Below are 13,522 nucleotides of genomic sequence, written 5' to 3' on the forward strand. Positions count from 1 at the left end.
ATACTCTCCTGCAACCCGCCTCACCCAATGTAGCTACTTTTCCTAAAGTATTTATATTTACTTCGGAACCGGAACCCCTCAACTGAAGCTAGCCAGCTAACCACCAGCTATGCTAGCGGTCTTCAGCTAACCGGTCATCAGCTAACCTTTAGCTCGGAAAGCTCTCGCCAGTTCGAACAACGCGACGCTAACCAGAGCATAACGGACCTATTTATTTTTTTATCCCCGGATTCCCACCGCAAACGGAACATTTTTCAGCTGGATCTTCACAACTAGCTATCGAGCTAAACTGCAACCCTGGTTGATTACTCCTGGCTAGCGTTTCCACCCACGTAGCTTGAAGCTAGCCCGGCCAGAGCTCCTGTGCTCCTAGCATACTCCTGGGCTACAATACCCGGACCCACGACCGATGTCACTGCATGAAGAGGAATAAACAGACTCACCCCATCGCGACATCCTCCAAAGGCTAACTCTCTAGCCCTCGCTATCTCCTTGCTTGCTAATTCGGCATGCTAACAGCTAGCTTGTTTAGCCCAGGTCCGCTAACTACTACCTTGTTTACCCCGGCCTGCTAATCTGTTAGCTTGTTAGCACAGGCCTGCTAACCGTCTGCATCGCCGCGTCCCAAACACGCAGTGGCCCATATATACTTTCTATCTCTTCCCAATTTTTTAAAATTTGTTTATACCTTCCGGAAACCTGCCTCACCCAATGTGATACGGAATCGATATTATTTTAAATTTTTAGAACACACTCAAGAACCTCCAGAAGCTAACCAGCTAACTAGCTACAAGCTATTTAGTCATGGTTAGTTTTTTAACCTGGGTAACACTCGCCAGTCCAGCCCCCCTGCCCCATCCACCACTGCCCCCTGGACTCTGATCACTTGGCTACATAGCTGATGCATGCTGGACTGTCCATTAATCACGGTAGTCCATTCTGCTTGTTTGTTTTATCTGTCGGCCCCGTTGCCTAGTCAATGCCATTTTACCTGCTGTTGTTATGCTAGCTGATTAGCTGTTGTATCACCCACTGTTTTAGCTAGCTTTCCCAATTCAACACCTGTGATTACTGTATGCCTCGCTGTATGTCTCTCTCAAATGTCAATATGCCTTGTATACTGTTGCTCAGGTTAGTTATCATTGTTTTAGTTCACAATGGAGCCCCTAGTCCCACTCCTCATACCCCTGATACCTCCTTTGTCCCACCTCCCACATATGCGGTGACCTCACACATTACAACCAGCATGTCCAGAGATAAAACCTCTCTCATCATCACCCAGTGCCTGGGCTTACCTCAGCCGTACCCGCACCCCACCATACCCCTGTCTGCGCATTATGCCCTGAATATATTCTACCATGCCCAAAAACCTGCTCCTCTTATTCTCTGTCCCCAACGCTCTAGGCGACCAGTTTTGATAGCCTTTAGCCGCACCCTCATACTACTCCTTCTCTGTTCCGGGGTGATGTGGAGGTAAACCCAGGCCCTGCATGTCCCAAGGCACCCTCATTTGTTGACTTCTGTGATCGAAAAAGCCTTGGTTTCATGCATGTCAACATCAGAAGCCTCCTCCCTAAGTTTGTTTTACTCACTGCTTTAGCACACTCTGCTAACCCTGATGTTCTTGCCATGTCTGAATCCTGTCTCAGGAAGGCCACCAAAAATTCTGAGATTTCCATACCCAACTATAACATCTTCCGTCAAGATAGAACTGCCAAAGGGGGAGGAGTTGCAGTCTACTGCAGAGATAGCCTGCAAAGTAATGTCATACTTTCCAGGTCCATACCCAAACAGTTCGAACTACTAATTCTGAAAATTACTCTCTCCAGAAATAAGTCTCTCACTGTTGCCGCCTGCTACCAACCCCCCTCAACTCCCATCTGTGCCCTGGACACCATTTGTGAATTGATTGCCCCCCATCTAGCTTCAGAGTTTGTTCTGTTAGGTGACCTAAACTGGGATATGCTTAACACCCCGGCAGTCCTACAATCTAAGCTAGATGCCCTCAATCTCACACAAATCATCAAGGAACCCACCAGGTACAACCCTAACTCTGTAAGCAAGGGCACCCTCATAGACGTCATCCTGACCAACTGGCCCTCCATATACACCTCCGCTGTCTTCAACCAGGATCTCAGCGACCACTGCCTCATTGCCTGTATCCGCTACGGTGCCGCAGTCAAACGACCACCCCTCATCACTGTCAAACGCTCCCTAAAACACTTCTGTGAGCTGGCCTTTCTAATCGACCTGGCCCGGGTATCCTGGAAGGACATTGACCTCATCCCGTCAGTTGAGGATGCCTGGTCATTCTTTAAGAGTAACTTCCTCGCCATTTTAGATAAGCATGCTCCGTTCAAAAAATGCAGAACTACGAACAGATACAGCCCTTGGTTCACTCCAGACCTGACTGCCCTCGACCAGCACAAAAACATCCTGCGGTGGACTGCAATAGCATCGAACATTCCCCGCGATATGCAACTGTTCAGGGAAGTCAGGAACCAATACACGCAGTCAGTCAGGAAAGCTAAGGCCAGCTTCTTCAGGCAGAAGTTTGCATCCTGTAGCTCCAACTACAAAAAGTTCTGGGACACTGTGAAGTCCATGGAGAACAAGAGCACATCCTCCCAGCTGCCCACTGCACTGAGGCTAGGGAACACGGTCACCACCGACAAATCCATGATTATCGAAAACTTCAACAAGCATTTCTCAACGGCTGGCCATGCCTTCCGCCTTGCTACTCCTACCTCGGCCAACAGCTCCGGCCGCCCCGCAGCTCCTCGCCCAAGCCTCTCCAGGTTCTCCTTTACCCAAATCCAGATAGCAGATGTTCTGAAAGAGCTGCAAAACCTGGACCCGTATAAATCAGCTGGGCTTGACAATCTGGACCCTCTATTTCTGAAACTATCCGCCGCCATTGTCGCAACCCCTATTACCAGCCTGTTCAACCTCTCTTTCATATCGTCTGAGATCCCCAAGGATTGGAAAGCTGCCGCAGTCATCCCCCTCTTCAAAGGGGGAGACACCCTGGACCCAAACTGTTACAGACCTATATCCATTCTGCCCTGCCTATCTAAGGTCTTCGAAAGCCAAGTCAACAAACAGGTCACTGACCATCTCGAATCCCACCGTACCTTCTCCGCTATGCAATCTGGTTTCCGAGCCGGTCACGGGTGCACCTCAGCCACACTCAAGGTACTAAACGACATCATAACCGCCATCGATAAAAGACAGTACTGTGCAGCCGTCTTCATCGACCTTGCCAAGGCTTTCGACTCTGTCAATCACCATATTCTTATCGGCAGACTCAGTAGCCTCGGTTTTTCGGATGACTGCCTTGCCTGGTTCACCAATTACTTTGCAGACAGAGTTCAGTGTGTCAAATCGGAGGGCATGCTGTCCGGTCCTCTGGCAGTCTCTATGGGGGTGCCACAGGATTCAATTCTCGGGCCGACTCTTTTCTCTGTATATATCAATGATGTTGCTCTTGCTGCGGGCGATTCCCTGATCCACCTCTACGCAGACAACACCATTCTATATACTTTCGGCCCGTCATTGGACACTGTGCTATCTAACCTCCAAACGAGCTTCAATGCCTGTGACTGGAACGAATTGCAAAAATCGCTGAAGTTGGAGACTTTTATCTCCCTCACCAATTTCAAACATCAGCTAACCGATCGCTGCAGCTGTACATAATCTATTGGTAAATAGCCCACCCATTTTCACCTACCTCATCCCCACAGTTTTTATTTATTTACTTTTCTGCTCTTTTGCACACCAATATCTCTACCTGTACATGATCATCTGATCATTTATCACTCCAGTCTTAATCTGCAATATTGTAATTATTTGCCTACCTCCTCATGCCTTTTGCACACATTGTATATAGACTCCCCTTTTTTTCTACTGTGTTATTGACTTGTTAATTGTTTACTCCATGTGTAACTCTGTGTTGTGTGTTCACACTGCTATGCTTTATCTTGGCCAGGTCGCAGTTGCAAATTAGAACTTGTTCTCAACTAGCCTACCTGGTTAAATAAAGGTGAAATAAAAAATAAATAATTTTTTTAAATTAAATGAATCTTCAGATTGGACAATCGACTGCAATCAATACAAACCTACTTCAATGAGAGATGTACATCAGTGTAGCATGTGCGTGACACATGGCAGAGGTCTGACCTGTAGCAGTGTTGATGTTCCTTGGGGCAACATCCTTGGCAGTACGGACTCTGTTGTTAGGAGGGTAGTCAGGCACTGGTTTTTCATAACGTTTCTCTGGAACCCGTGGACTGACCTTAGTGGGATACCTTCACATAGAGAGAGAGGGATGAGAAACAGAGAGATAAAGAGAGAGGCATGAGAGAGAGAGGGATGATAACGGAGGAACACAGTAAGTACAGCAGGCACATACACTATATATACAAAGTATGTGGACACCCTTTGAAATTAGTAGATTCGGCTATTTCAGCCACACTCGTTCCTGACAGGTGACATTGTCAGTAGAATGGCCTTACTGAAGAGCTCATTGACTTTCAACGTAGCACCGTCATATGATGCCACCTTTAACAAGTCAGTTCGTCAAATTTCTGCCCTGCTAGCGCTGGCCCGTTCAACTGTAAGTGCCGTTATTGTGAAGTGGAAACTTTTACGATCAACAACGGCTCAGCATGAAGTGGTAGGCCACACAAGCTCACAGAACGGGACCGCTGAGTGCTGAAGCGTGTAGCGCATAAAAATCATCTGTCCTCGTTTGCAACACTCACTACAGAGTTCCAAACTGCCTTTTGAAGCAACATCAGCACAATAATGGTTTGTAGGGAGCTTCATGAAATGGGTTTCCATGGCTGAGCAGCCGCAAACAAGCCTAAAATCACTATGCACAATGCCAAGCATCGGCTGGAGTGGTGTAAATCAAACCGCCATTGGACTCTGGAGCAGTGAAAACGTGTTCTCTGTAGTGATGAATCACGCTTCACAGTCTGATGGACTAATCTGGGGTTGGCGAATGCCAGAAGAACACTACGTGTCCAAATGCATAGTGCCAACTGTAAAGTTTGGTGGAGGAGGAATAATGATCTGGGGCTGTTTTACATGGTTTCGGGCTAGGCCCCTTAGTTCCAGTGAAGGGAGATCTTAACGCTACAGCATACAATGACATTCTTGACGATTCTGTGGTTTCAACTTTGTGGCAACGGTTTGGAGAAGGCCAGTTCCTGTTTCAGCATGACAATGAATCTGTGCACAAAGCGAGGACCATACAGAAATTGTTTTTCAAGATCGGTGTGGAAGAACTTGACTGTCCTGCACAAAGCGCTGACCTCAACCCCATCAAACACCTTTGGGATTAATTGTAACACCGACTGGGAGCCAAGCCTAATCGCCCAACATCAGTGCCTGACCTCACAAATGCTCTTGTGGCTGAATGGAAGCAAGTCCCCGCAGCAAAATTCCAACATCTAGTGGAAAGCCTTCCCAGAAGAGTGGAAGCTGTTATAGCAGCAAACGGGTGACCAACTCCATATTAATGCCCATGATTTTGGAATTAAATGTTCGATATTCCGGTGTCCACATACTTTTGGTAATGTAGTGTAGCTAGGAACCAGAGTGACTTTTGATTTGGGGAACTGCCAGTCTCAATTTCACACATAATGACATGACACAGCAGTGGCGTCCTGACAAGGACGATTAAGGCAGCCCCCCGCACCTCTCTGAGTCAGAGGGGTTGGGTTAAATGCGGAAGACACATTTCATTTGAAGGCATTCAGTTGTACAACTGACTAGGTATCCCCCTTTCCCTTTTCCTTTCCCTCCTCCCTCGACGACTCACCCTGATTGGCTACAATGCTGCTCGTCAATAGCATCCACAGCACTTTCCACCGAGTTTAGCAGAGACTGGATCTGATTTGCTGATTCCTTCAACAGGAAGCGAGTAACAAATTGCTCCACGTTGGTCCCTCGCTCGTACACCTGGGGAGAGAAGAGATAGAGAATGAGAGAAGCCTTGGCACCTTTCTGCACATCTCCTGAACACATATCAGGTAAGTCCCCCTCTATGTCTTTCACTGCCTATGAAAGCTTCCCTCCTGCAGAGTGCTTTTTGCCAAATGCACATTTCAACGTTCCTGAGTGTTTAAGGGTTTGTCAAAGTTGAAGACAGACACTTTCGCTAAGGTTAAGAGAAAAATATTAAAAATAGGGTGATAACATTTAAGGAGTTTTTAACCTGGCTCAGAACTGCACAGTCAGACAGATCTAAGGACAGTTTCTGTTTCAAAGGCCGCTAGGATGCAGCCTTGGCCATACTCATCTATTGTCAGGTTAATTTAACTGGTTGAAATAATCAATATTCTTTCTGCTTTGTCATTGTGGGGAAATGGTCCGTGCTGTCAAACAAGCTTTATATTATTTGCGATAAACTTAATTGTCAGCTCTTGTAAGCAGACACACACTAAGATTATTGAGATAATTGGAACACTTTGTTACATCAGACTGATCATTTCTTATGACAGAAAAACAGGCCAAGAAAACAGAAAGTGAATATCGAATACCATTATCTCAGCAAATGTCGGCTGTAGGTTCAGAAACAGTTTTCATACTGGTATGAAAAGAAAAAGTGAGGCAACGTGCTGAATCTTTGTATTGGTGTATCTGGTGATTGAATACCAAATAATTAATATTTGTCACGCCCTGACCATAGTTTGCTTTGTATGTTTATAGGTTTTGTTTGGTCAGGGTGTGATCTGAGTGGGCATTCTATGTTGTATGTCTAGTTTGTCTGTTTCTGTGTTTGGCCTGATATGGTTCTCAATCAGAGGCAGGTGTTAGTCGTTGTCTCTGATTGGGAACCATATTTAGGTAGCCTGTTTTGTCATTGTAGGTTGTGGGTGATTGTCTATGTTAGTTGCTTGTGTCAGCACATTTGGTATATAGCTTCACGGTTGTTGTTCATTTATTGTTTTGTTCAGTTTACTTCGTGTTTTCGTCATCCATTAAAATGATGCATTCACACCACACTGCGCTTTGGTCCACTTCTTATGACGATCGTGACAATATTATTCCAAGTCGGATCATCAAATATGAAATATGTATTTAAATGTGACATTAGAGAAGCTACTGAAGCAATCTAATAGAACAGTTATAAATGTGTACTCTATTTGCACACTATGGACATTGCGGAGCTGGTATAGTAAAGATGCAGGCAGAATAGAATGGGCCTATGCATATATGTGAACAACAGCTGGTGCACAATATCTAAGGAAGTCTCGAGGTTTTGCTCGCGGTAGAGTATCTCATGATAAGCTGTAGACCACACTATCTACCTAGAGTTTTCATCTGTATTTCTCGTAGCTGTCTACATACCACCACAGACCGATTCTGAGCATAACCCCATTCTCATCGACGGGGATGTAGTGGAGCAGGTTGAGAGCTTCAAGTCCCTTGGTGTCCACATCACCAACAAACTAACACAGTCCAAGCACAACAAGACAGTCATGAAGAGGGCATGACATAACCTATTCAGGAGACTGAAAATATTTGGTTTTACAGCTGCACCATCGAGAGCATCCTGATGGGTTGCATCACTGCCTGGTATGGCAACTGCTCGGACTCCGACCGCAAGGCACTACAGAGGGTAGTGTGTATGGCCCAGAACATCACCGAGGTCATCACCTGCCATCTAGGACCTCTATACCAGGCGGTGTCAGAGGAAGGCCCTAAAAATTGTCAAAGACACCAGCCACCCTAGTCATAGACTGTTCTCTCTGCTACCGCATGGCAAGTGGTACCGGAGCGCCAAGTCTAGGTCCAAGAGGCTCCTAAATAGCTTCTACCCCCAAACAATAAGACTCCTGAACAGCTAATCAAATGGCTACCCAAACTATTTGCATTGCCCCCCCCCCCCCTCCCGGAAAGCTGCTGCTACTCTCTGTTATTATCTATGCATAGTCACTTTAATAACTCTACCTACATGTACATATTACCTTGAAAGCGGTGCCCCTGCACATTGACATTGACTCTGTGCCTGTACCCCCTGTATATAGCCCCGCTATTGTTATTTACTGCTGCTCTTTCATTTTTTGTTATTCTTATCTCTTACTTTTTTGGGAGGGGGGGGGTATTTTCATACTGCATTGTTGGTTAAGGGCTTGTAAGTAAGCATTTCACTATAAGGTCTACTACACCTGTTTTATTCGCCGCTTGTGACAAATACAATTTGATTATACAAAATGGCGCCGGAAGAAATAGCAGCAGCTTTACGGGCGCCCAACCAATTGTGCTATTATGTGTTTTTTTCGCGTTATTTGTAACTTATTTTGAACATAATGTTTCTGCAACCGTATCTTACTGCAAAAAAGAGCTTCTGGATATCAGGACATTGATCACTCACCTCGGATTAGACAAAGATTTCTTCTTCAACAAGCAAGACGCACAAGACATTCTCCAAACACCCGACAGGGCCAACATCCCCATTATTTGCAAGAGGAACACCTGCTCTCTCCATGACATAGATTGACCAGGTTAATCCAGGTGAAAGCTATGATCCCTTATTGATGTCACCTATTAAATGCACTTAAATCAATGTAGGTTGAAGGGGAGGATACAGGTTAAATAATTATTTTTAAGCCTTGAGACAATTGAGACTTGGATTGTGCATGTGTGCCATTCAGAAGGTGAATAGGCAAGACAGAATATTTAAATGCCTTTCAACGGGGTATGGTAGTAGGTGCCAGGCGCACTGGTTTGAGTGTGTCAAGAACTACAACACTGCTGGGTCACGCTCAACAGTTTCCGATGTGTATCAAGAATGGTCCACCACCCAAAGGACATCCATCCAGCCATCTTGACACAACTGTGGGAAGCATTGGAGTAAACATGGGCCAGCATCCCTGAATGCTTTCGACATCTTGTAGTTGATACCCTGACAAATGTGTATTTGTAGCAGTACTCTTCCTGGGGTCCAGAAAAATGAAGGCAGTTATACAATTTTAAAAACATTACAATGCATTCACAACAGATTTCCCAACACTAAGTGTGTGCCCTCAGGCCCCTATTCCACTACCACATATCAACACAAACTCCAGGTGTACATGTGTGTATAGTGCATAGTGTATGTTAATTGAAGCTGTCTGAGGGCAAAGGGTGGGTGGAGGGGTGCAACTCAATATTGGGAAGGGGTTGCTAATGTTTGGTATACTCTGGTATACTATATTTCATGCACAGACAGAGACTATTTGACTGATCTAAGCAAAATGAGACACAAGTAGAGCAAAATATGATACGTGAAAGGAGGGTGCTTATCTTGCAATTCTATCTGTGTGTGGTTGCCCTTGTGTACTGCACTAATGGTCAGCCTGCTGAATGGTCCTCTAGGGAAGACAGACAGAGAGGTCCATTAGTAGTGTGATAGTAACACAGGCAGGGGGAATACTACAGTGTTGGCTCACAGGCCCATATTCTATTACACAGAGGTCATCTAGCACACTCAGGGAAGTGTGTGTGTGAAGAGTGCAGACTGTTAAAGGATGTGGGTTCAAAACCCTGCACCGTTAACAAGTTACGAGGTTCCTAGCTCTATGAGAGGGTTGAGGAAAATGACATGCATCTGGAGAACTGATTATTCAAATGGCAGGCTTGGAGAAATAGCCTCTAAATGCATGTGAATACTGTAGGGCTCATTTCACAAAATCTCTAATACAGTTCAGAGCCATCCATAAGGTATATCTTGTGTTTGGTGTACCTGTAAAATGAATGAAAGAAGTGGGTAAACGAGTTAAGGTTTTGTTTTAACTAATGGGATTGTTAAATATTAAATATTAGTGTGCAGTGAGTAGCAGGTAGCACCTGAGACAAAGCCCAGCCAGCCACCGATCCTATCACTGTTGGTCTTCACACAGTGAGAGAGAGATAATTAATAGATAACATTAAGCCTGGCTGCTGTGGGCTGATTAATGATGATGAGCAGTGATAGAGGTCTAATTGCTGCTCTGTGTGTGTGAGCTGAAGAGCCTGGTGAGGACTATGGTCTCTTTATTAACAGGGTCTCCCTCCAGGGACAGATACAGACATAGACAGGAAAGGTCTACGAGTCACTGTGTGAGACATACTGAGGGTTGAATGTGGTATGAGACAGAGAGAGAGCTGGATTGAGTTGAGTGATATTTGTTACTTTTATCCATTTCTAGACATAACCTCCTGGAAACCCATATTTTTACGACTTCTAAGATGACGTTGCCTGACGATTCCTTAATGATAATGTGTGAGCCGTAGCCTTGGCATCGTCAAATACTTTATTGGAAGGCCTAGCTTAAATATGATTTTTGCATATGTAAATGGTGTTGCTGAGAAACATATTGACTACTGATGTTAGGATACTATTAATTGGTTCAAGTCAGCTAACAGCGACTTTGGAGTCTGTAACTAGGAATGTTTAAACCTCAAACTAGTTAAAAACACAAGTTATCTTTGCATATTTATCTCCCAACAGTGATCACACCTTTGTCGGGAGGTTTACATACCAGCTGGACTATCGAGGGAGCGCAAGACTGAGGAAGGCTTTGCGGTAGAATAGGCTCTGCATAAGACTGAAAATGTTTAAGGAAAATCAATATCAATATTAAAGAATATTTCATTACAACCTGATGTCTGTTGTGTACTTAATCATTGCAAAACATCGTTATCATGACCTGAAATTGACGGATATATGGGAAGTTAGGCAAGGACGAAGTTGGACTTGTCACAATGTATTTCATCTATTGTATCATGAGGGAAAGTTCACAGGTACAGAGTGTTACACTTTCACACTATCACGTTCTCGAGTGGCTGAAGAAAGGTTTGTCATGTTCTCTGGGTTTAAACTCATTCCCTGCTGGAGTCTGAACAGTGACAGACAGCTAAAGGTGCTGTGCTGCCTGCATCAGTAGAACTGATCTGGTCCTGCTGCAGACCCAGTTAGACAAAGCTTCCGAGAAAATGAAAGAAAAGATTCAATCTCAATCGCATTAGCCAGGCTTAAAAGCAGGACTCAGGACATAATCCAGTTATTCAGGCACTGATACAACCATTCAGCGGCTGCTGGATCTATGTTGTAGAGACTTTACAAGACTGGGATTAGATCTAGTGCTGGAGAAAATGAACAGAGGAGATGAGGAGCCTCCTGTCAAAGAAGCCAATCATTAAACTGTCTCTTCTATTGTGTGTGTGTGTGTGTGTGTGTGTGTGTGTGTGTGTGTGTGTGTGTGTGTGTGTGTGTGTGTGTGTGTGTGTGTGTGTGTGTGTGTGTGTGTGTGTGTGTTTGTGTATGTGAATCCACAATGTGAAATGTTTTCTTCATCCACTTGCTGCAGATGTCTGTCATTCCATGGCTGTGTGAGTTTCTGCAGGAGGTCAGGCTGACCCTGTCTTGGGGAGTTGGGGAATAACGGATTACATGTAATAATGTAAGGTATTACAACAACAAAAACACGGTAACTGTAATCTGTTACATTACCAGCAACAAGATTGTAATCAGATTACAGATACTTTTGAAAAACTAGATGATTACTTTGAGGATTACTTTTAAAATCAGAAAGGATATTTGTGAAAAACAATTCTCACTGACATTCAAATCAGCATTGAAAATATTTTGTTCCACCATAGCGAGTTTGACCACAAATCAGAGACCACTATGATGACACATCAGATGTGTTTGATGCAAAAAAGCACAGGAATAGGCTTTTGTAGGCTAAAGTTGTAAGCTATGTCTTCCAATGGTGCGATTGCTGTCGGCATCCAAAGGTTATCCAACTTGAATAAACACTTGGAAGTAAGGATGACAGTAGTGGTGTAGTCTACGGTGATACGGGTATCACTTATTATTGATATCAACATAGCGCATTGATGTGAATCACACTGCTGCTCTCTCATTTAGCTATTTACGCCTTACGTACTGTGGTTGCTGTGGATTGTTGTTCACAAATCTAAATGTGTATTTGAACCTAATAATGGTTGAATTCAAGGAGTTTAAGCTGCCTATCAATCATTGTTTTTGAAACCAGTGGACAGCCAGTGAAAAATGTGATCTTGTAACAGCTGCGTAGTGAGGATCCAAGCCTATGGAAGAAAGTGGGGCTTTTATTGCTCAATCTAATTAATGCTGATTTTTTTTAAGTCCATAGGCCTAATGGACACATGCTCAAACTTGTACACTTTTGATATATTTAAAGGGGAAATCTGTAGTTGCTACATACATTTTTTGGATCACTTAGAAATGTCCTTGTTTTTGAAACATTTTCGGCCATTAAAATAACATAAAATCGATCAGAAATACAGGGTAGACATTGTTATTGTTGTAAATAACTATTGTAGCTGGAAACGGCAGATTTTTAATGGAATATCTACATAGGTGTACAGAGGCCAATTACAGTTGAAGTCAGAAGTTTACATACACCTTAGCCAAATACATTTAAACTCAGTTTTTCACAATTGCTGACATTTAATAATTTAATCATAGTAAAAAGATTCCCTGTCTCAGGTCAGTTAGGATCACCAATTTGTTTTAAGAATGTGAAATGTCAGAAAAATACTAGAGAGAATGATTTATTTCAGCTTTTATTTCTTTCACCACATTCCCAGTGGGTCAGAAGAACACTTCGGGTAGCCTTCCACAAGCTTCCCACAATAAGTTGGGTGAATTTTGGCCCATTCCTCCAGACTGAGCTGGCGTAACTGAGTCAGGTTTGTAGTCCTCCTTGCTCGCACACGCTTTTTCAGTTCTGCCCACTAATTTTCTATGGGATTGAGGTCAGGGGTTTGTGATGGCCACTCCAATACCTTGACTTTGTTGTCCTTAAGCCATTTTGCCACAACTTTGGAAGTATGCTTGGGATTATTGTCCATTTGGAAGACCCATTTGCGACCAAACTTTAACTTCCTGACTGATGTCCTGAGATGTTGCTTCAATATACCCACATAATTTTCCTTCCTCATGTTGCCATTTATTTTGTGAAGTGCACCAGTCCCTCCTGCAGCAAAGCACCCCCACAAAATGATGTTGCCACCCCCGTTCTTCATGGTTGGGATGGTGTTCTTCAGCTTGCAAGCCTCCCCATTATTCCTCCAAACATAACGATGGTCATTATGGCAAAACAGTTCTATGTTTGTTTCATCAGACCAGAGGACATTTCTCCAAAAAGTATGATCTTTGTCCCCATGTGCAGTTGCAAACCGTAGTCTGGCTTTTTTATGGCGGTTTTGGAGCAGTGGCTTCTTCCTTGCTGAGCGGCCTTTCAGGTTATGTCATTATAGGACTTGTTGTGGATATAAATACTTTTGTACCTGTTTCCTCCCGCCTCTTCATAAGGTCCTTTGCTCTTGTTCTGGGATTGATTTGCACTTTTCGCACCAAAGTACGTTCATCTCTAAGAGACAGAACACGTCTCCTTCTTGAGCGCTATGATGGCTGTGTGGTTCCATGCTGTTTATACTTGCGTACAATTGTTTGTACAGATGAACGTGGTACCTTCAGGTGTTTGGAAATTGCTCCAAA

The 13,522-nt window shown here is 44.1% G+C and overlaps 1 protein-coding gene across 2 annotated transcripts in view; it reads right to left on the minus strand.

Moving 5' to 3' along the window:
• Positions 1 to 13,522, minus strand: part of necab2 (N-terminal EF-hand calcium binding protein 2) — a 132,775-nt gene that overhangs the window by 28,345 nt on the left and 90,908 nt on the right. For both annotated transcript variants that reach the window (XM_046307238.1, XM_046307229.1), the window contains exons 6-7: positions 5,828 to 5,967; positions 4,180 to 4,307 (exon numbers count right to left, since the gene is read on the minus strand). In XM_046307238.1, the coding sequence (XP_046163194.1) occupies positions 4,180 to 4,307; positions 5,828 to 5,967 (268 nt within the window). The remainder of the gene's footprint in view (positions 1 to 4,179; positions 4,308 to 5,827; positions 5,968 to 13,522) is intronic.

The sequence above is a fragment of the Oncorhynchus gorbuscha genome, linkage group LG02 (assembly GCF_021184085.1).
Source record: "Oncorhynchus gorbuscha isolate QuinsamMale2020 ecotype Even-year linkage group LG02, OgorEven_v1.0, whole genome shotgun sequence".
NCBI lineage: Eukaryota > Metazoa > Chordata > Actinopteri > Salmoniformes > Salmonidae > Oncorhynchus > Oncorhynchus gorbuscha.